The sequence below is a fragment of the Solea solea genome, chromosome 2 (assembly GCF_958295425.1).
Source record: "Solea solea chromosome 2, fSolSol10.1, whole genome shotgun sequence".
Lineage (NCBI taxonomy): Eukaryota > Metazoa > Chordata > Actinopteri > Pleuronectiformes > Soleidae > Solea > Solea solea.
This window is the reverse complement of record NC_081135.1, coordinates 3,411,757-3,434,226: the sequence shown is the minus strand read 5'-3', so window position 1 is coordinate 3,434,226 and position 22,470 is coordinate 3,411,757. Positions and strand designations below refer to the sequence as shown.

The 22,470-nt window shown below is 42.0% G+C and overlaps 1 protein-coding gene across 8 annotated transcripts; it reads right to left on the bottom strand.

The window, feature by feature from the left end:
• Nucleotides 1–177: 177 nt before the first annotated feature.
• Nucleotides 178–21,228, bottom strand: LOC131443151 (protein Shroom2-like). 8 transcript variants are annotated; one of them, XM_058612545.1, is made up of 12 exons: nt 21,072–21,228; nt 20,335–20,582; nt 18,317–18,465; nt 9,573–9,590; nt 9,128–9,250; nt 6,742–9,013; nt 6,543–6,598; nt 4,324–4,944; nt 2,967–3,488; nt 2,507–2,681; nt 2,156–2,428; nt 178–2,074 (listed from the first exon to the last, which is right to left on the bottom strand). In XM_058612545.1, exons 2-12 carry the CDS (start codon nt 20,539–20,541, stop codon nt 1,802–1,804), a joined length of 4,689 nt encoding a protein of 1,562 aa, XP_058468528.1. In that variant the 5' UTR covers nt 20,542–20,582; nt 21,072–21,228; the 3' UTR covers nt 178–1,801. The 8 variants fall into 8 exon arrangements, with proteins under 8 accessions (XP_058468528.1, XP_058468537.1, XP_058468553.1 ...); XM_058612554.1 differs by lacking the exon at nt 9,573–9,590 and having other exon boundaries at nt 21,072–21,227; XM_058612570.1 differs by lacking the exons at nt 18,317–18,465; nt 20,335–20,582; nt 21,072–21,228 and adding exons at nt 9,843–9,943; nt 15,329–15,503.
• Between the last annotated feature and the right edge of the window lie 1,242 nt (nt 21,229–22,470).

The following is a 22,470-nucleotide window of genomic DNA, read 5'->3' as shown; positions in this document are numbered from 1 at the left end:
GTTAAGCTAAGGGTAATCTTTTATCCAACAGGTGCAATAAAAGAGCTGTAAAAGCTCCCAGTATGTGGCTGTAAAAACTCACCCGTCATATCATCACTGACTGTAAACAACAAGGAACCAATGTCCGATTTCAGGTTAATGAAAACCAGAATAAATAAAAGGTATGAGACATAAAAGTCACGATCTCTCCGAGTCATCATTTTATTGTTTTCATGTCGGTGAAAGAGCACACGGCATACATAGAAGTGAGGGCTGTACACGAATCACAGCAGAGGGAGGCCACAGTAGGCACATCTTCATTTAAATATGCTTATATATATAATTATACTGTATATATGTAGAGAGTAAAGTGCTAACCTTTTGTCTGACCTCCACGTAAATCAGCTTTTATTTTAGAAAAGGAGAAAATGTACATTGATTGAAGTCAAATCCACCAGCATTAAATTTAATTTAATTTAATTTAATTAAAAGGTCCATTTCAACATGAGATGTGTATTGAATGTAACAGTGACAGCTACTCGTAAAGAATTATACGCTACACAGAGGAAAGAAGAAAGGTTTTCTCTTCAAAAAGTGGAAAAGAAATCTTGACGGTAACACTTTAAAAACTGAATTGTAAACTCAAGCTCATTTATGAGATTTGGGAATCAAACTCTTCATTACATTTTCTTTGCAAAAAGAGTGGAATTTAACGACACTCCGTACGCATTTTCATAAAAAGCTACAATAAATTACTAGTAAATATTTCTTTAAAACATACTTAGTGATAATTAAGTATAAATGCAGCGATGTAAAGTGTGGGGGGGCGTTAAAAATACAACTCAGCAACACGAATAAGAAAGCGAGGAAAGAGATTGGAAGATCCAACCAAACGGATCTGATAGTGTACTGACTGAGAATTTAATTTGGTAAGAGTATATTCAGGTAATGATTTCTCTTAGGCTGGCACGTTTGAACACATTTATAATAATAATAATAATAATAATAATAACAATAATAATTTGAACTGCCATCGCTGCTCCCTCTTTATTACCAGTGCTGCTAGTGTTCATAACACTTGGAATAAACACTCAACGTGAAATCACTGACAACACGAGGAAGCTCCGGCGGCTTTTAACTCAAATTAAAACTTCTTTTCTAATGTTATTTGCCAAGAAAACAAGTCTGTCAACGTGTTTGAGTGCTGTGGGAAACCTTACAAGCGCCCTCTGTTGGACACTGAAGGGTGTGCAGCAACACATATTGTATTTTGAATGAAAAGTGACAGCCCGAGCTTCTTTGGAGCGTTTGAAATCCAATGTTTTTGGACGAACACGGAGGTGGAGGTACAGTTTATGCCCTCCAAGCATCACTGTTCTTCTAATGGGAAATTTACATAAATATAAGTATAAAAACATCATTAACAAAAGGATGATGTTCTTTCAGTCAGTTCTCCTTCATTATTGAAATAAATGTTTATATTTCTTTGTAAATAATGACCAATTTTTAACCACATGGCCAAACACTTATTGAAAAAAAAATAGAAAAAAAAAAAAAGAGCAGTAAACAATACATAGAGACAAATCCTCTCTGTGTCATCTTTACAGTATCCATTTAAAACATGAATTAATCAGTTAATTACAGTTAATACCAGTGACTCTGTTCATGTCTGGTCAACATGTGCAAAAAGTGTTTTTTTTTTCTTTTAAATATTAACTACTTAAAAACTATTTGGTGGAACAGAGCTACACAAGTGTGTGGTTGTCATTAAAACGACAAAGACAACGACAAATGCTACGTGTTGCACCTTCAGGTGAAGTCATCAGAGCAGTGGCCTCTGCTCCAGTGGCAGACTGTCCAACAGGCACTTCAGCTGCTCCTCCCCCAGCTTGATCTTGTCCTCCAGCTTGCGCTGCTCGATGATGAGCGCGGACTTCATCTTCACAAAGTGCCGGTAGTCTTCCAGGCTCTCCGCGTCCAGGTGGACCTCCATGATGCCCGACACCAGCCGCTCTCTGCGGTCCAGGTTCTCCTTCAGCTCCTTGGCGTCTTCGTGCTGCCGCATCAGCAGCTTGCGTTTCTCCGTCAGGGTGCGCTACAGGGGGAAAACGAGAGTCATGAGTCCCTCCACCAGAACCCCCGGGAGGACAGTCCTACTGTGACCAGTGCAGTTTACCTTCTCCTCCGGTGAAGCATCGTCCTCCAGGCTGTCGAGGGCGTTTTCGACCCGCGCGAGCCGCCCTGACAGCGACAGCAGCAGGCTCACCACTTTGTCCAAGTCGCCCACAAACATGCGGAATTTGTCCAGCTGGTTGGGCTGACAGAGACACTGCACGGTGGCCTCCACCTCTCGCCCTAGAGTCTCGTTGTCCTCCACGTCCTCCTGCAGGCTCTGCCGTGCCTCCCGCAGTATCTCCAGCTTCTTAGCCAGGCTGGTGATCAGCTCTTGCTGTAAACAGCAACATAAAGGAGTGAATTTTTTTTAAAAAAAGGCAAAAATGTACATGTTTGATGGGTGTGTTCTTACTTTTTTACTTGCTAGGTCAACGTCCAGCTCGTCCTCAGAGTCCTGCTCCTCCAGCTGCCCCTGCATGTCTTTCATTTTGATGAGAAGTTCGGCTTTGGGAGCGGACGTGTTGTAGTAGGAGGAGCTGGGGACCAGAGACGCCGCTGCTGACACGGACACGTCGTCCTCCTCCCTCCTAAAAACACACACCAGGACAGAGGAGGAACCGATTCAGATCAGTTTCAACCCAACAGGTGCAGACATGTTGTCATGACTTAAACATATGAGTGTAGTGACACGTTTGGCCACCAGAGGGCAGACTGAGAGAAGGTTGAACAGGCTGTTTCTGGGGTGTAAACAAATGTGCTTTTGAACTTTGTAACTCTAAATTGTCTTTATCAAGACAAACAGTTTAAAAAAAAGGAGTAGATAACTTTGCAAAGGTTAGGAGACTGCAGCTATTTTTTATTCTTTCCCTCACCTGTCCACGCTCCGGGGAGATGATGGGGGCAGCCTGGAGCTGGATGAGGCCCTCCTTCTCTGTTGGGCTCCCTCCAGGATCTCCCCCTCTGGGGGAAAGAGTCCCTCCATGAGGTCCATGGTGGTCTTCCTGCCACTCTGGTCAAGGATGTCCACAAGGGACTTGTCTCTGCCCATGATGTCCCGGGCCAGTTCCTCTCGCTTCGCATCCTCTTCCAAGTGCCGAGCGCCCGTGGAGCTCAACTCTTGGACCGACTCCTGGGTCGACGTCGGCGCCTGACCTCGGTCCTGTGCGACCTGTCGCGTGTAAGCGCTGAACAGGGACGACGCCGGGTGCTCTGTGGCACCCAGGCTGGGGATGAAGGGCGATGGCACAAAGCTGCTGAAGGTGTCACTGCTTTGGGGAAGGTAGGCACGTCCCTCCCGGTCTGAGCTGCTGTCAGCGTGGACAATCTTCACGGGGACTTTCCTCACTGGACTGTTGACATCCATCACTTCTGCAAGCTTCAACTTCATTTCTGACCTGAATATGAAACAGAACTCACTTATGAACATTTTACAATAATAAGGCTTACATGGACAAATAAATTAAAACCATCAATTTGTGTTTTTTAATCACTGTTGCACTGGGGAAAATGCAACAATGCAGCATAAAAAACAGCACTAAAATTAACTTTTAAACCTGGTTGTTTCTATTTCCTTCTCTCATCCAGTTCTTTATTTATCAATAATGTTTTAGAGGAGTTGAGTTTGTTTGTCTGTTTGTTTGGACCTTTACATTGAATTTGTGTTCCCTAATATGCCAGAAAAGTATTATTATGTGAATGTTCTTGTTCTATTTGTGCAGCTTTCTTCAAATATAATGAAGAGCCTCATATGATTGTACACATGTTGTTAGGACAATAAACCAAAGTCGAGAGAAATAAGGTTTTTTTTTGTTTTTGTTTTTTTTAATAAACACCAGAGCTTCATAGTCGACCTCGAGTCTAATTAAAGGATGGATTGCAGAGAAGAGCAGCAAAGGTCACAGCAGCCGTGTGGCTTTAACAAAATTACAGCCTTTAGCCTGATTCATCTTGGGCGGAAATCTGGAGGAAATCGACAACATGCTAAATCTTTAACATTTTAGGCACTCGCAGTAAGAATAGTCTACTACTTCAAGTCAAATTTGCACCTGAGCATGTGTATAATTTCTCCCTGTTGTGTCGTTTGTTACTCTCTCATGTTCCGTCCATGTTTACTTTTGAACTTATTTACCTGGAGCTGTTATCCAAAGCCTCTTCAACTAGAACAGCAGGGAAAAGCTTTACGTAACAGGGGGCAACGAGACCCGAAGCACTCGGGGCTAAGCCGCTTACCTGAGCGATGAATCATCCTGCACGGACGCGGTTGGCGGCTTGTCCGTCAGCCTCAGTGGTGCAAACTGTGGCGATGGAGACCGCGCGCGATCGGCTGCGGGAATGAAGAGAGCCGGCGTCCAGGAGGAGAATGGGGATGAAGGGGAGGGAAGAAGCAGCAGCTGCTCCTTCTCCTCCTGCTCTGCTTCAACATCTCCTTTGCTCATGTCTGGTGCAGATGTTGGACTGAGGTGAGGGGAGCCGACTGGGGCGGGGCTAGCAGAGGAGGAGACCTGGGCAGGAGCATGGTGCTGGCCGTCAGAGCTAGAACTGGACAGAGGCTGGAGTGCTGCCGGGTCCGACTGGGCGCCAGAGAGGAATTCCTGGGAGGAGGATGTGGTTTCTGGGCCTAAATGGGTCCTGGGTGGTGGCAGGAGGCCCTTGGTTTGTGGAGGCTGGGAGCCAGTGTTGGGGCTGAGGCTTCGAGGGCCTGAGGAGAGTGTGGTTTGGGAGGGACTAGCAGCATTAGGTTTGGTCCCGTGGTCAGAGAGGCCTGGTACTGGGCCCTCGTTTCTGGGTACTGACGGAGCAGACTGTGGGCTGTGGTCAGGTTGGTATTGCAGTGTGTCCTCTGCCTCTCCACTATAAGGATAAAGTAAAGAGAAATCTGCATCAACACCTGAGGGAAACATGGTCTTACACAAATAAATAAAAGCACAGGACAGCCCGCAACATAAACACAGAAATAAAGCAAAAATAAAAAGTATAATTGATGTTAGGAGCTCAAACAATAGTAATACATTAATTGGTATTTTCTTATAAAGCTGATGTTCTGAACCGTTTTCCCACTGGTGCTCATGGATTACTATGTTTTTCAGATGACACTAAGATGAGTCAGCTATCATTTGCAGGCTGAACCACTGCTCTGTTTAGGGAAAACAAGTCTGTGACTCATCAAAAAAAACAAAAACAAAAAAACAACAACCAACAACTTGAAATTTCTACCCTGCAGTTCTGCAGGTAAAAAGGCATCAGAAGCTGTTTACCTGGCAAAGGCACAGCCATGTTTACTCCACTATCAACTTTGAGCCATATGATTGGACGCTCTGTCTGTTGACAGATTTAAAAGCTTTAGATAGGTGCGTGTGACGCCTGGACGTAGTGAGTGTGTGTGTGTGGTGGAGGCTTCACAAAGCTTAAGCCATGAGTGTAAAAACCACACAGACTCAAGCAGGGCCTAATTTAACTTCACTTATATTACAATTCTGTAATATGACATATATTTACATACGATGATTTTACTTTTTTAGCTTCTGGTGAGTGTAAATAAGTTGATTATCAAGAGAAAACGTTCAATATTGTGAAAATCAGGTCTGTTGGGAATTAGGCAGACATTGATGTAGACTTTAGATGCTGTAAATCCAAACTGAATCCCTCAAATTAGATTGAATTTGAAAGCATAAGAAATTGATGGGAAACATGGACCAAGTAGCACATCAAAAAATACATCTTCTAATGTAACAATTTGGGATTTAGTTTCATGGTAAATGTAAAGTTAAACCGCTCAAAGACTCTCAGACTTTAGTGGTTTATCTTGTTCAAACACCACCCGCTGAAAAGGTGCACTCAGTAACATTAGGAAGAAATAGTCCAGGCAACACTTATCATATCATGTAGTGTGTGGGGGTTTGTTATCACTTGTGGTGAAATGTCACATTCCTCGCCTTGTGCACAACGCAATAAAGAACAAAAACAGTCTGGATCGATTTCACCAGTCGACCAAGAAAAAGTCAGTTAAGGCAACAGATAGAGATAAGTGCGTGTTCTTTGTCAACAGCAGTAAACCTCCAGTAATTGCACAGACACCTTTTGTAAATGTAGGTGTAGTTTACTGGAGGAGTCAGGAGCATTAGCTCCAACATCAAGGGAGAAAAAGTTGGGAAAACTAAGAGCTCAACACTCAGGGTACATTCCAGATTAACATAAAACTTGACAAGTATTTCCACTCGTTTCCACAGGTCAGAGTGGGCAAGTAGATGTGAAACACACTTGACAATCTGTGCCAGGGGTTCCCAAACTCTGGGTCAGTACCCACAGACATTTTTTTGGGGTCCCGAAACAAATTTGCGGAATTAATTCATTTACCAAGCATACAGACAGTTTCAGAAGTAGAGGAGCTTTTTCTCAGTCTTACCCAAGCAAATGTCTTTTATAATCTGTGTAACCAAACAAAATCTCACCTGGTATGGTGACTGCTCTCTTGAGCTTGAGGGTCTCTCCATGATGAGGGAATACTCTTCAAAACAAGAATGGAAACATTGGTTCTTTTCATCCTGAACAAGACCTTTAGCTCTTCAATAACAAAAACTAAAAAAAGAGGCCAGGGAGTGTTTTTTAAACATGGACTTCTCCAATCATTCAGAAATATAAACAACCCACCTGTGTATGGAAGTCTGCAGAAGGGGAAGATCTTGATTTCTCATGGATGCAGATGGGTTTTTCCTCTGCATCCAGGATGTTTTCAGCAGAGTGATACCGCCCTTGAATCCTTGCCTCTGGTGACTTCTTCTGCTTGTTCCACGTGGCCTGGTACTCAGCGAAGGTCCCGAGCCTCTGCTGCTCTAGCAAATTCTGCTTATGACCATGTGGGCTGAGGTGGTTGGGGTCTGTGGAAGAGTTAGACTGCTCAGGCCGTTCAGAGGGAGATCTGTCTTTGCTTATCTCACCAAGGTCATGGTCTAAGTTGGTAACCTTATTTGACTTAAGTAGAGGTCTGGAAAATGCTGGTTTGCCCTCAAAATACTTCCTCTGTTCTCCAGAAGACCCTGTTTGAGGCTCTCCCTCCACTCCTACTTTATCGATCTTGTCAGGTTCTGAAAAGGAATGTGTTTTCTTTGCCAGGGGGAAACGCTTACGTCCTCTAATCCGTCCATTAGAAGTTTTAAGTACTGGCACCTCTGGTCCAAAGGGCTCGAGGTCACGTCTCTGGAAGGAAGTGGCCTGGAGAACCCTGGCCTGTGCCTCCTTCAGGTGGTCTTTGTAGGTGTTGGTAAATGACACACCAGAAGATGTAGGAGTCTCAGTGGATCTCCACTCCTCTACCTCATCATCATCTGCATCACAAGTCAAGGTTGCAGCACTGCGACTCTTCTGCAGTTGAGCCCGTTTCTGTTGTATCTCTTTGCGGAGAGTTGTGGCATAGCGGTCGCTGCGGCGATTCATTTTTCCACCGCTGGGGGACATGTTATCACCAGTATCCTGGGTGGACAAGACACTTGTGGTCATCGCTGCTGGTTGCCTTTCAGTGAGAATCCTACTTTCCTGGGTCAGGGAGTGGAGAAGTGGTGTTTTATGGGGGGATATTCTGTGGTCTTCTTGAGGCACCCATGGGTCTTGCTGCCTTGGAAGATTGATCTTATGATCATTTGTTGGATGTGTTGGAAACTGTCTTTTGATGTCATTAGTGGGCCCCTCACCTCTGTTGGCAGCATTCTCTGGGCTGCGGCTACGATTAGAATGTTCAGACGTTTGATGGTCATAATATAGACCATTCCCACTGTAAGGCATTTTGGACTGAGGTAGAGAGTAATTTGCCATGACATTTCCCTTCAAGGAACATGGGAAGCCTGGTTCATTGCTGTTTACCCAGTGGAGTTTACCCGTTTCCCCCCTCCAGTTCTCTATTTTGCCCTGCCAGGCTTGGAGCTCAGCAATCTGGACTGAATGCTTGCTTGCTAGACCGTAGTGTCTGCTGTACCCGCTGCTATCAAAGTTTGGGTTTGCAGCTGAACTTGTAATAGATGCTGTGGAGTGCCGGACATGCTTACGGCTAAAGACATTTGTGGGCAGATCCTGAAGGCTACGATAGTAGCTTCCTACACTTTGAGTCTTGGTGGTCGGGGTTGATCTTGTCTGCAGGTAGAAGGGGCTTTCATCGCTGTATTGCCTCTGGTGGGCAGGTATTTGGGTATACTGAGGCTGTCTAACATCATTGCTGGACAAGGAGAAGAGTTTATTGGGGTGCAGCTGGTTGTGGTTGTGATCAGCTGTTGTGCCGGGATGGAGAAAATCTTTGGTGGATAAGGGGTTGAAGCTACGTCTGGCTTCTGAGGTCTTCTCCTGGTGAGATCTATTCTGGTCATTTTCAGCCAGTTTTTCTGTTGATCTACCATAAGTCTTTGTTAGACCACTTGGCCCCTCGGAATAAGGGAACACTTTTGTGGCGGCAAAACTGTCACTACGCAGGGGAGGAGGTGGAGGAGGAGACTGGGACTTCTTCTCCGGTACCTGCCAAACTGGGCTGATGCTGGGTTTCCCTGTAATGGAAACCCGAGAAGCAGGCCGCTCCTCTGCCTGTGAACCCTCCCAGCATCCGTTCCCTAGGGTTGGCTGTAGGTACCTGGGCCGCCCAGCCTGTTGAAGGCCTTCGCCCTGAAAGCCCTTGAAAAAAACGTTTTCAGTGCTGGTACCCTTCCTAGCGTATGTACTCTGAAGGTGAACAGGAGGGCTGGAGCTGTTGGAGAAACAGCTGAACCCAGATTCTCTTTTGCCACCTGGTCCACTGAGAGGCTCAGTGCTGCTCATGTGTTTGGTTGGGGAAAGACGAATGTGTGGGTAAGGGTGAGAGGGTCGGTCCAGTCTCTCCATGTTGTTCACTGAGCTGGACTGATGCTGAATGCTTTGTTCCCCTTGAGTAGACAAATCTTTGGACCTGGTGTGTATAAGATCAGCAAAAATGCCAGTTATGTTGATACAAAGCTACTCTTACTTTATGCTTGAGAACAATTTAATTCTGTCCTGTTTCACGCGGCAACAAAAGGCTCACCTTGCTTCATGTTTCAGCTGCCAGACTGGTGCTGGGGTGGCCTCTCTCCCAACGGGCTCTGACTCCACTTCGGTCAGCTTGGAGGAGTGCCAGGAATGGGGCCGCGAGCCCGGATCATTCTTTCTGCGAGGCACAGAGCAAACAAAACAGTTTACTCTCACGAGGGAGTGTTTGACATTTAAGCTCCAATAGGGGTTTTTCAAAAACAAATAATTCAGCGGATTGGCTTGTTAGTCCACAATAAGAATCTCCAAACAACATGGGTGACATACTTATTCAAGACCAAAAGAAGGACGTGTCAGTTTCATAATCCTAAATGTCATGACAGGTAGTAGAATTGTCACCTGGACTTCCATTGCAGAGCATGTTTTAGAAACTGTGTCTAACACGGAACTTGTCATTTTACTATCATATTCACTTTGCTTACACACAAACTTAAACATACCCTTTGAAGCGGCTCCTCCTGGACAGCATGTAAAAAGGGAATACAATTACACTTTTAATAGATGATAAACCCTAATTTCACGACATACACTAAACCAGAACACCACGTAAACAAATATGAAAAAAAAATAACTAACACAAAAACACTATTTATAACTATTTGGTTTATTTGGACTAGCACATATGACACGATGAAAAAAGAAAAGAAAAAAAATTTGGGCTCATCACAAACTACCAGCAAACACAACAGGGCATGGCTGACTGATGGTACCTCATAGAGCTTCGCAAAATCTTGGTGAGAAAGTTCCTCGCCACATGTACTTCGGTTTCTGACGGCATAGCGCGCGGAGATACAACATCAACCATTTTGGCCTGATGGGTGGCGAGTGCAAGGGAAAAGAGGGGGGACAGCAGGGGGACACATCGCCATCAACCATGAGCAGAAAAAGCATTCTAAAGACGTTTTTTGTATACTTTCTGAGGCAAGGATCGTAGAGCAAAGTTTGAGGGCTAAACAGGAGTGTCTATTTAACCAGGATACTTTTATTGCACAAAAAACAAGTTATCCTTCCCTAAAACTAAGACTAATGCTCATATGATTCTTTTCAACAAACACTGCAAGGTGTGGACGACCTGCTTGGAACCAAGTTGCACTAACGCCACTCTAACAGCTGATTTATTAGGATAATCAGTAAAAGCTCATATACAGCATGACTACATTTCCATTAAATCCTTGAGCAGACATTGATCCAGAATAAGGTCTGGCCAAATAACCCGCATATTGGCTGTGGTGAGCCTCTCTTTAATTGTGAAGGGCTTTCACGACAGGACGGGGAGACAGATCTGTCACAGCCATATGGTCCGTACAGAGCTTAGCCGCTTAGCTTACAACTGATTAGGTCAATTTATCTTGTTAATCTTTGCAAATATATGAGCGAAGAAGAAAGACAGAAGTTGAAAAGACATCACCGGTCCTCAAAAGACACCAGTCCAAACTAAGACAACTGTGTTTGGAGTTTTTCCACAAAGTTCCCAAGTTCAAATGTCAGACTAAAGTGAAATATCTCAGCCAAATGAGACTTCAGTTGCCCCTGACTGGAAGTTTGACCCCGCTAGGCCATGATAGACGCTGCATTCTTTCAGAGCAGGAATGCAGGGAGGTATTTTCCCTCCCCGTTGTATCCTTGCTCAGAGTGGGGCATCTCTGTTGGCCATCTATCAAGGGCCTCAGTCTCCCAGTCTCCGTGATGAAATAAGTAGAGTGTCAGCCAGTATCGGTATCTGCCCGATACTGGTTAAAATCACGGGATCAGATATCACGAAGCACAGATTTGTTAAAACATGACAAAAAATTTGATACAAGGATGAAAAATGACCATATCAGACTGATATCAGTATTGAATTTACACAAAAACACACATACTAAAACGTAATTATCACACCAAAATTGTGTTTCGACGTCGCAGAATTATAATAAATCACATTATTAAGTACACCTGCTCAACTGCTGGTCAACATAAACATCTAAACATGTGTACAACTTTAGACATTAAGATCAGATCGTAGAAGAAAGTCAATCTCAATGACTTTGAACATGGCGTCAAAGTATTTCAGAACTAGTTGATTTACTATAATTTATTTTAACGACCATTTAGTCAAAGCTATTTCTTGTGAAAGACATTAAAGTTACAATTTTAAGTATTTTCAAGCACTTTTCAAACCTTGAAAACACATCAATGACGAGTATTTCAAGCATCCATGCAAACCCTGTCACCACTCTAAGTTTCTACTATTCATAAACAGACAAACAAGTACTTTTCTGCACGCGTGACATGTTTCTTTTCCCCAAACGCTAAAACAAAAGCATAGTTTGCAGTCAGCTGAGCGTCAGCAGCGAATGGGACGTCAGTGTTTAATCACAAAACATCCCAAAAACCTTCCCTCCCCCTGTTCAGCATGACACAAAAAGTAAGAGTTGAGTTGCCTCCCAAACAAGCGTCAGCACAATGGAAATGCAAATGTCGCCTTTTCTAAAAGCGCTGAGGGTCTATTGTCAGGGGATACAGCTGCTCTGTCACAGATATTCCACCGGGGAGGAGACGCCAGTGCTCGCTCGCAGGAAACAGGAGCCAAACTCGGGCTCGAGCTCATTCAAGAAAACATGAAACTAAAACACAGCTGACCCAGTTGGGTGTAAGTGCATCTGTCATTGAGAGGATTTATTGAGGTGTTAAAATTGGCATGACGTTGAAGCTGAAACACAAATCTCATCATGGATCACTTCCAAAACATTATATCTAATAGAAAAATGTGAGGTTATTGGACAAAAACAAGCCTTACTCACATTAATATCTGTCCAGTATGACATTTTGTGAGTCATGGACTGTCAGATGAGTCGCAAATCTTTGCAAACACACTGTAAAAGAAGGTCTAAAAGGTCTATACATTTATATTTCCATAAAAACAAGAGCATATAGGCAGAATCTAAAGATTTTAAAATGTTTCCAGTGCAAATACTCACTAACATTAAGGTTAAATAAATGAAACCTGACATAGTAAATCAGTTTCAACAGCTTTGGAACTTGAATGTACGGGGTTTTTAGATTGTATTCCTATTTATTATTAATTACTCTGTATCTCGAGTATAAATATTTGGAAAAACTAGAAAAATAAATAGTGGTTTCAAATATTCTGACTGAGTGAATGAATGAATGGACTCACCGACCCTGTGAATCTCCTCTGCTTGGCGGTGTGCGAGTGACCCGAACACGGAAAGAAAGGACACTTCACTTTTTTCACTCTTGAGACGACTTCGTCAAAAACACTTGAGGACAGAAGACACAGTGATCTCTGACACCAACGCTCCCACCACTGTGACACAAACGAGAGCTGAGGAATCTGGCAACTCCATGACTGAGGAGCTACAGCTCTGCCCCCCCCCCCCTGCCCTCTCTATCTCTATCTCCCCCAGCGTGAACACACACACACACACACACCAACACACTCCACCTTGTGCTGCAGAGATTTCCTCTGGGGATTATTAAGTGGGATTTAAGACAAGGGGGGAGGAGTTATTGTCCTCCTGTCCCGTGTCCTTGCTGTAATCTAATGTTTGGACTGCGAGTGGCCCGAGAGCGTCAACACCACTACAACAGCTCACTTTGTCACAGCGTGGACAAATAAAGCTGACAGTTACTGATGTTCATCCGCCCAGATTTTAACCGTACAGGCAAAAAGGTCTTTTTTGGAATGAGATCCTTCAAAATGAACATTTTCACCAGTTTTCTCTCTAAATCAAACATTAAAGTCTCCTCAGTCTCATAAAAAACCCAGGGTTTTCTGCCCTTTATCTCCTCCGGTATCCTCGTAAAACACAGCGCAGACAGGAATGTTTGGATTTGGCCCTCGTCTGTTTTGAGAGATACCAGCCAATGTCAGACTGAGGAGGAGGAAGGAGGAGGAAGGGCAGATACCGAGCAGCTCCTTCACCACCAAATACCTTTTTCCTGTTGAGAGACTGCAAACTCTGCAAAACAAGCTCTTTGTATTATCTCCCAGCTCAGCTCTGGGCCTGAAATGATGGTCTGTTTCTGTCAAGATTGTACATATGCAATGAAACTGGTCTCTAAAGTGAAGTTTTGGCAAAACTCAGTGTCACAAACAAACAGGCAAACATATACACGTCATGTCAAACTTCCTGTATTAGTTGTCCACGTATCTTTCAAATAAAGATCTATATGAATCGGAGAATCATATTTTTGAACCCACACATAATAGGGCTGTAATAATGAATCGATTATTAATCAACCGCTAGATTCTCTCTTCAGTTATTTTGATCATCCATCTGATCTTTTGGAGTGTTTTCAGCTCTTAAATGTGAATATTTTCACATTTCTTTGCTCCATAACACAAAAGATTCATTAAAAACTGAATCATGCTGGTTTGTGGACACAATAAGACACATGGGAACATCATCGTTTAGAGATTTGGGGACATTTTCTGACAGTTAATCGAGAAAGTCGATTATTAAAGTAAGAGTTCAAACTCCAGTGCAGTCAAATCAAAGGATTCCTCAACTACTCTGTCCTTTATTCAGCATTTCTACATTAAAACTGACGTTCACTTTCTAATAAATGATGCCCAGTCAGATATTTAGGTGATATAACCTTCACTTCTGACTTCCAGCCTCTATCAGACAACTCAGTGGTGACATACGCAGCAGCAGCAGCAGCAGCAGCAGCAGCAGCAGCAGCAGCAGCAGCAGCAGCAGCATGTGAGGCACACACAGAGCTCTGAACACAGAGCCACACAATAGAAAGTGCCAGTGTCATCACAGCTGGGCTTATCACTGTGTCACCCGCCTGCACTGCTGGTGACAAACAATAAAAAGAGGGGAGAGGGGGAGACCAAAATACACCAGGGAGAGTCACCGGAATTAATAACCTGGAGACAGACGACCACAGCTGGAACATCTGGGGCTCAGTCATAAAATGAACCCAGCAAATCATGTGCACACGTTCTCTGCTGCTACTATGACTTATTACGCTGTTATTAAGCGGTTTTCTTGTTTTAAATTGCTGTACGTGGTTAGGGCTACTCATCAGTGACTCATCATTCAACCGTTTAATCCGTTTTTTTAGTAATTAAAAACAAGTTCTCTGTGATTTTCCAGCTTTTTAAATGTGAATATTTTCTGGTTTATGGACGAAACAACTTGTCAGTAAATCATGAAAATGACCGACTGCTGGATTCACACTTTCTATTTGTTTCTCACTGAATTTAACGGGGTCATATTTCTTGTCACGTTAAATGTCCTATATTTATGTTACTAATGTTCTGTTTTGATCATCTTCAACATTTAGTTTTCTCTTTGTTTTGCTTCTAAAGGAGCAAACATAACACTTTTGATTCGACAGTTAATAATCCCAGAAATGAAACGTGACGGCAAAATACGTGAACACTAGTTTCCACATGTTTAAGAAACACATTAAAAAAGAACGTATCATCCATCAATGGACCCAGTGAGGCCTGGATTTGAAATCACAATCACACAGAAATTCAAAGACTTTCAAAGATTAATCAGAGATTAGGATTTGCCTTCATTTGGGGCTGCAGCTAACAATGATTTTCATAATCCATTAATCTGTTGATTAGTTGTTTGGTCCAATTCATGTCAGAAAACCTGGAAATGATGACGTTTCCAAATGTCTTCTTGTCCAAAGACCAACAATAATCCGGTTTGAATGATTTCTGTGTTATATGGAGCAAAGAAAGCAGCAAATATTCACATTTAAGAAGCTAATTTGGTGCAAAACGTCTGTTACTGGAATAGGAACTGTGTGCAAAGGTTTTTTAACGTGAAAAAAAAATAACCACTTGCTGCTCATGGACACAGACACAGAATGAACAGTTTACCTGCACTCATGCTGTCATCCATTCTGTCCTTTCCTTCACATAAATCCACAGGATGTTAAAGAAAACAAAAGAAGAAGAAGAAGAAGAAGAAGAAGAAATCCCCCCTCGAGCACTTTTCTTCCTCTGTGTATTCACCACTGATCCTCTGGGAAATGGGTCACTCGCTGTCTTTCCACCTTTTATGTTTATGTCGTCTAGATGGAGACGACATAAACCCCCCCCCCCCCTTATCTTCAAAGTTACTCAGCGACCTCCTGATCTAATCCCACGTGTCAGGAGACACGGTGATTGAATCGGGGGGTGAAATGACAGATGAGGGAAGTAGAAGAGAGGAGGAAATACCTTTTTCTTTCTTTATCTTCTAACACCAAGCATGTCCAAAGAGACAGGAGCGCTCACTCTGTGTCTGTGTGTGTGTGTGTGCGCGCTGTCGTAGCCAAAGCCCGTGAAAACAATGGGCCACTGCTGATACGGCCTATCCCACTAAGTAGTGTCAACTCACCTAGGCAACACGGGTCGTACCACTCCTCCTGCAAACAGGGGAGGAAGCCAGAGCTCAATCACCGTCTCGGTCGAGTCAGCGGCGTCTGAGAGCAGGTTTTTGAATTCCCCGTCTTATGTGTGAGCGCGGTGTTTGCTCTCTGAACTAAATCAGAGTGAGACATTTGTCAGGAAACAACAGGTTTTCTTAAAAGCAGGTTCTCGCGTCCACCTTTTCTCCTCCCTGTTGACTCGACCCGGGCCTCTGGCTTTGCTGCGAGTAATTGGATTCAGGCTTTAAGACTCTGTTGACATTTCAGTGGTGTGATTGTGACTGAGCGGGACATCACGCACGTGAAATAAGTCCAAATATTATCTGTATGGACGGGTTTGTGGAGAAAAGTGCAACTTTTTCTTCCATAAAGAGGTTTACACGAGTTATTTGGTCAATTTAAAAGCTTTTTGAGTTTGATATCATGGTGATTTTACGCGACTGTAGAGCTGCAAGTAAAGGTTCTTTTCATATTTGATGAATCGAGTAATCGTTTGGTCCATAAAATGTCAGAAAACGTTCAAAAAACCTTCATCAGTGTTTGTCAAACCTGGATATGATGACGTTCTCAAATGTCACAAACCAAAATGACCCAGTTTTAACGATTTCTTTGTAATATGGAGCAAAGAAACAAAGAAAACAATCAGAAATCTTGTTTTAATCGTGAAAAAAAAGCTTCAAACCAATTCATCGAGTGATTGTTTCAACTCTGGGTGATTGCTTGATCAAAACTTGCATATAATCTGGGTATTTTAACCCGGTGAACTTTTGATTATCCCTTTAATTTTCTGTGGCAATTAAAGTTAAGACTTATTTCTCAGCAGAAAATTACTTTAGGGATAAATTGTTTAAAAAAAAACCTCTGTTCTCTTTTTCTGTTGTAAAATTCAGTATATTAGGTTTTCGTCTAGACCTTTAAATCATCACAAATTAAAAATCTCATCCTAATTTCACTGCCATTGTAATATTTCATCCACATAAAATATAAAACCAAGAAACACCCGTGTAGTGAAGTCATGCCTCCACCGGGGGGAGCCAGTCCTTTCACAGGATCATTATCTGCTCACTGACACTGACAAATAAAAACAGGTTTGCTGTTTCTTAAATGTGAAAAACGCCTGCTTTCTTTGCTCCATGTAACAAAAACATGACTGAAACGGAATTATTTTGCTTTATGGACAAGACAAAGCACATGAGAACAGCATTATTTCATGTTTTAGGAAACAACGATCAACAGGTCGATTCATTCTGTGACCTTTCATGGCTCAAACGACCCCTATAATGATCTTAATTCAGAGGCTTCATAAGAAATATTACATAAATCAACAGTTCCAGAGCACTTTGATTAAATATATGGAGTCAGTGAATAAAACACAGTGAAGTCTGATAATAAATTAAAAAATAACTGCAGTAAATCTAGGTTTAACAGAGGAGATTCTGACACACTGGAGCCAAACAGAGACTCACGTCTCAGGCAGCTGTAGCTGCAGCTGTGGAGCAGCAGGTGTTTGGAGTTTGACGGCAACTCAAGAAGGAGCTAAAAAGCAACCAAAAAAATAGAAAATTAACAGTAAAATGATCAAAATAGTTGTGGAAAATTCACATATATTTGCTCTGGTAGCTTCAATCAACTAAAAATATGTTTTTATATATTTTATAGAAGATATTATTTGATGAATATTCTACAAAGTGGTGTTTACAGCACCAGAAAAGAGTAGGTCACTAGAAAGGCAATTTTGTTTGAATATATTAACATTTAAAAGGCAGTGAAGTAGTTGGAAGTATAAATAGACTAAATGTACATGGATTAAAAAGCTGTTGAATCAAAATGTATTTTTGTGGAATAAATCTTTAAAAAATGACAGTACACAGATTAATATTTGGGTGGAATGAACATGAACATGTTGAGTACTGTGTGTTTCCTTTGCTACAGAGCAGTTCTATTAAAAATACAAGAACAACAGCACTGACAAAGTGAAAGTGTGAGTCTGAGAAGAGTTTTTGTGAAGATAGAGTGAAAAAAATGGGGACTTTTGTCGTTGTTTTTTGTCCAGGAGTGAGAGAGAGGCAGCTTGTATTGTGGTCTAAGGAGAATAGTGTATGGTTCTCTTCTCACACAGAGACATTCTGTAAGTCACTGAGCTTCAGTCGTCACATTGTATGAAACTAGACAAACGTTGCTGCATTCTGGCAGACGGTGAAGTCCGCTTCCTGTGTTTCGTTCACTTGAAGCGAACTGAGATCGACGTTTTTAGACGGACCAGAGTTTGGATTCACACCTCCCCAAAACAACCCGAACTGACGAGCAAACGGACTAGGGTTTGATTTAGAAGGAGCTGGTGTGAATGCACCCTAAAAGCCATCAGCGTCAGGTTCACAGGGCAATCGTTCCAAACAGCTTAGTACTTTCCTTAATAAACTTGTAGTGATGTTATTACACGTGTGCAGGGACACTGGGGCTTTGTCACTTTGTACAAAAATCCCATTCAAACTCAGGTGTTGGCATATTGGAGTATTTCAAATATGTTATAAGGCGCTGTGTTTACAGGAGGTGACATTGATGCTACATGTTCCGACATCTAACTGAGATAACAGGCTGAGTCTTGCTGCAAGAACAACAAATACTTCATACAATTCTCGCACTACAAGGCTGGAATTACTCGGTGAACCCGAGGTCATTTGAGTTTGACGCTGCTTTGCTTTTTTACGACTTGTGGTGCAGTTTTCAACCGCGCGCACACACTCTGGTCAAACCTTATACTCGCGTTTGACCGAGTTGTTTTGTATGTTTGTGGTACCTTCGGACCGCCATGGTCAGGGTCTTGTGGGAGCTCTTCACCAGGCAGATCGCTTCCCGACGGGAGCCGCTGAGCGGGACGGCGTTCACGCTCACCATCTCGTCTCCAGCCTGGAGACGGACCGAGGCTGCGGTGCTGCCCTCCTCCACCTGAACACGCAAACACAGGCACGTGAGTATGGAAATGTATTTGTAAAAAAAAACTATTCCAGGTCTGTTTTTATGACATTTTCCAACGGAAGCTAGTTGTAATACGCTTTTGTTCAGCAGCCTTTCAGTGTCAACAATAATACATGCAAGAAATTAGGGATGAAAAGCATCAAATCTGACATCGTAAATAAAAAACTGTGACAAAATATGAATGAATGCATTTCTTTTTAAATTAGTAAAGAGTAAAATCCAAAGCTTAAAAATCAAATCATCATACAGTTCTGAGTCTTTTCAGAGCAAATATTCCACAATATTGACTCCTATGATCGACAGCCAATAGAGTTTTAATAGTTTTTTCAACAATAATGTTCCTCTCGGATTATAGATTAGATTATGTCCCTCATTTTAAACAACTTCTAGAAAATAAAGTGTACATATTTAGGCTTTGTACACAGGGATTGCACTGTGTCGTCCTCTACCAGACTCCAATCAGCACCTTGATGTGCCTCAGCTGGGATTATCTCAGCCAAACAGAGGTGCTCATAAACAGGGATTAAATCTACAATACCTTTTGAGAGATTGAGGTTTTGTGATAAAATTAAAAATGTCTCGTTCAACTCCAGAGAAACTGGAAGAAAATACAAATAGTTGTTAGAGTTGTGAAGTTTAGCAGGTTACATTAGTTTGTTACTAATACAATAAATGATGAGTTTCATTTAGCTTTTACCTCTTCTCTTTTTCTCTAGCAGAAGCAAAAAGCTTAAAAAATACTCCTTTCAGACGCAGAACACTAAATTATTATTAATATTCTTTCAGTTTTAGCTGCTTTTTTCTTTATATTATTGCTTATTTTTGCCTTTTATTCATGCTTTAATGCCTTTTATTCATGCTTTGATGCCTTTTATTCATGCTTTAATTCCTTTTATTTTCAATTGTCCAAATAATCAGAATAACGTACCAAATAAACTATTATCGTGTTGTCTGCTGCTGTTGTTCAAACACCAAAACACCAGACACTGAATAAAATATAAGGCAGAAAAATGAGAGTAACTGTAAAGTGAGAGTACAAAAACTAGAATAAATAATCTGTATCTTATTGGAAATCAAATAAAGTGCCAGTGTTTGATAGTATGAGTGTGTTGTCACTAAATCTTAAACAACAAACAATCCTTTTCCTGTCTTTTTTTTGGAAAAAGTGGCTTTTTTAACGTGGGTCCAATTTCATCAGCGCCTGTGTTGTCCAGAAACCCGAGTAATCTGATTAAAAATTAAATCCTGCACTGACTGTAACCTGAGATATTTGGAGGTCTGAGGCTCTAAACTGCTCTTCACACCAGCTGCTGCTGCACATTCAAAATAAACCTGCCTTCAAACCCAACGCCATGACATTTCGGAACATTTCTCAACTGCTGCGATGAGAGGCGACATTTTTGAAACTTATGTGTCATATGTCTCACACCGGTGGCGCTCAGTTTAAGGATTTGTTGACACGGAAAAGGTTTTAAATTCAACACTGTGCATCTAATCAGAGGGTAAAAGAACGTTCCACACTTTAATCTCAACACTTTCGGTGTTTTCCTCTGGAAAAATGAAGAATTGATTTGATTTTGGTGGTGATTGGCATTTAAATGATGAAACAAATACATATATTAACCTAGTAAAATAAGGGAGTGTATTGACACTAAGGATTTTTGAAATAAACATGCAAATGATCCATTCTATTCCTTTACTTTAAACATTTCTTTAGTTATTGTTTGTTGTCATGTGACCTTACATGACTTAAAACACCCTTAAAAACCTGGGAAATGATAAAGGACACTTTGTTTGAATTCAATTGTAAGCAGAAGAATCAGTAATGAACTCTGTTACCTTGGTGATGACCAGAGGCTCCCGGTGCTCGGTGCCTCCTCTGAGGGTGAAGCCCCAAGGAGCTTTGCCTTGAAGCTGCACCTCCACCAGCTTTTCTTCCTCCTCCTCCTCCTCTCTCCTCCTCTGACCTAGGCCTCGCCACTTGCTCACCTCCGTCCACCACCTCATCCCTCCTGCTGACGCTCCTCTGTGGTCCACTGCGTCCATGACACTTTTGCTCCAGTGGACGCCATCAACACCAGCTCACTCTGAAAAACAGTTCAAATAAATAAATAATAATAATAATAATGATTATATATAAGAGTAAAACATTACCAGATACACGAGGGTGATATTGATTAATATGATCAAAATTTGGCCTGTCATCAAGACTAGCAACTGTAGAAACATGTTTACTTATTAATAAAGTAAAATAAAAAAGGATATGAATGATATTGGATATAATATTATGTTACACTTAAAAGGGAAATTACAATAAATGAGTAGTAAGTGGTAAGTTGAATATTGAAAATGAAAAAATATAATGATTCATTATGAGTGTGTATTTACACAAAGTGAAATGATTATTTTTTATTGATTGGATTGTCTTTTCAAAGTAAAATCCTGGTTGAAAATGTCAGTGTAATCGAACATATTACGTCGAAGAGGTTTCCTAGTTTACAAGTGTTAAAATCAGGCTGCTACAAACATCGACATCAACAAAACCGTTTTACGTCAACACGACGTCTAAAACTTACTTGTAAATGATGTTCTACGCTTAAAAGCTGTGGACAGACGTCCAAACAGTAACACGACCAGCGACAGGTCGACCAGGTGATGGCGGACGCTCTGCTGTCTTCAGTCCCGCTCTGAGCCTCTCTGTGTCGGGCAGCAAACGCCGAGAGTCCGCCCCTCCCCCTCCTCCTCCTCCTCGCTCCTCTGCCCCGGTACCTTCTCACAGGTGATCCGTAATGTTATTGCGCCCCCCAACGGCACTAATCAGGCACTACGTGTAGCAGCCAATCAGAAACAAGCGCTGCGTCATTCTAATTTGCATAGAACAAAACGAGCGTGGTATCTTCACACAGGTGATTCGTGAGATTATTTTTCCCTAACGGCAAAATATCTTTCTTTCTGCTATCAGTTCGTGTGCCACACCTATCAGAGACAAGCGCTGCGTGATCCCAATTTGCATACACTCGAAAACGTTCCTTCACACAGTTGATCTGTGGTCTTATATCGCCCTCTAGTGGCAACATGCTGTAACATCAGGCAACGACTTTCTCTCTTCCCGCACCAATGGGACGCTAGCAGGTGTAACAGCCAATCAGAGACAAGCGCGGCGTCATCCCAATTTGCATACACTCGAAAACGTTCCTTCATACAGTTGATCTCTGTGGTCTTATATCGCCCTCTAGTGGCAAAATGCTGTAACATCAGGCAACGATTTTCTCCCTTTGCCGCACTAATAGGACGCTAGCAGGTGTAGCAGCTAATCAGAAACAAGCTCTGCGTCATCCCAATTTGCATAGAAGCAAAATGAGTGCGGTACCGTCACAAAGGAAACTGGTGATGTTGCCAAAAAACACACATTATTTTTCTTTCGTTCTTTCTCAGAAGTGATCCAATCAGAGACAAGCGTTGCGTCATTCAAATTTGCATACACTCGAAAACGTCGTTTCACACAGTTGATCTGTGGTGTTATATCGCCCTCTAGTGGCAAAAGCTACTTCATTAGGCTGTGTGCCACGCCCACGGCTGTGTATCAGCCAATCAGAGACTAGGGCTGTGTCATCCCAATTTGCATATACCCAAAATGGAAATCGTTTTTTCATGAAGATGACGTTAGATCATCAGCTAACAGTAAAATGTAGCCAATCAGACAGAAGGGCTTCATTTTTTAATTTAATTTAATTTAATTTAATTTAATTTAATTTAATTTAATTTAATTTAATTTAATTTAATTTAATTTAATTTAATTTCTACGTTATACTGTTGGCATATAACAAGTACATGATGAAATAAAATAACACTACAACAAAATAACCAAAAGAGCACAATGCAGTAGCTAATAGGCCAGTAGCTTCTTAACCAACTGAAAAAAACCACAAAGAATATTATCTCTGGTAAGAAAACACCTGATTTCCAATAAATGAA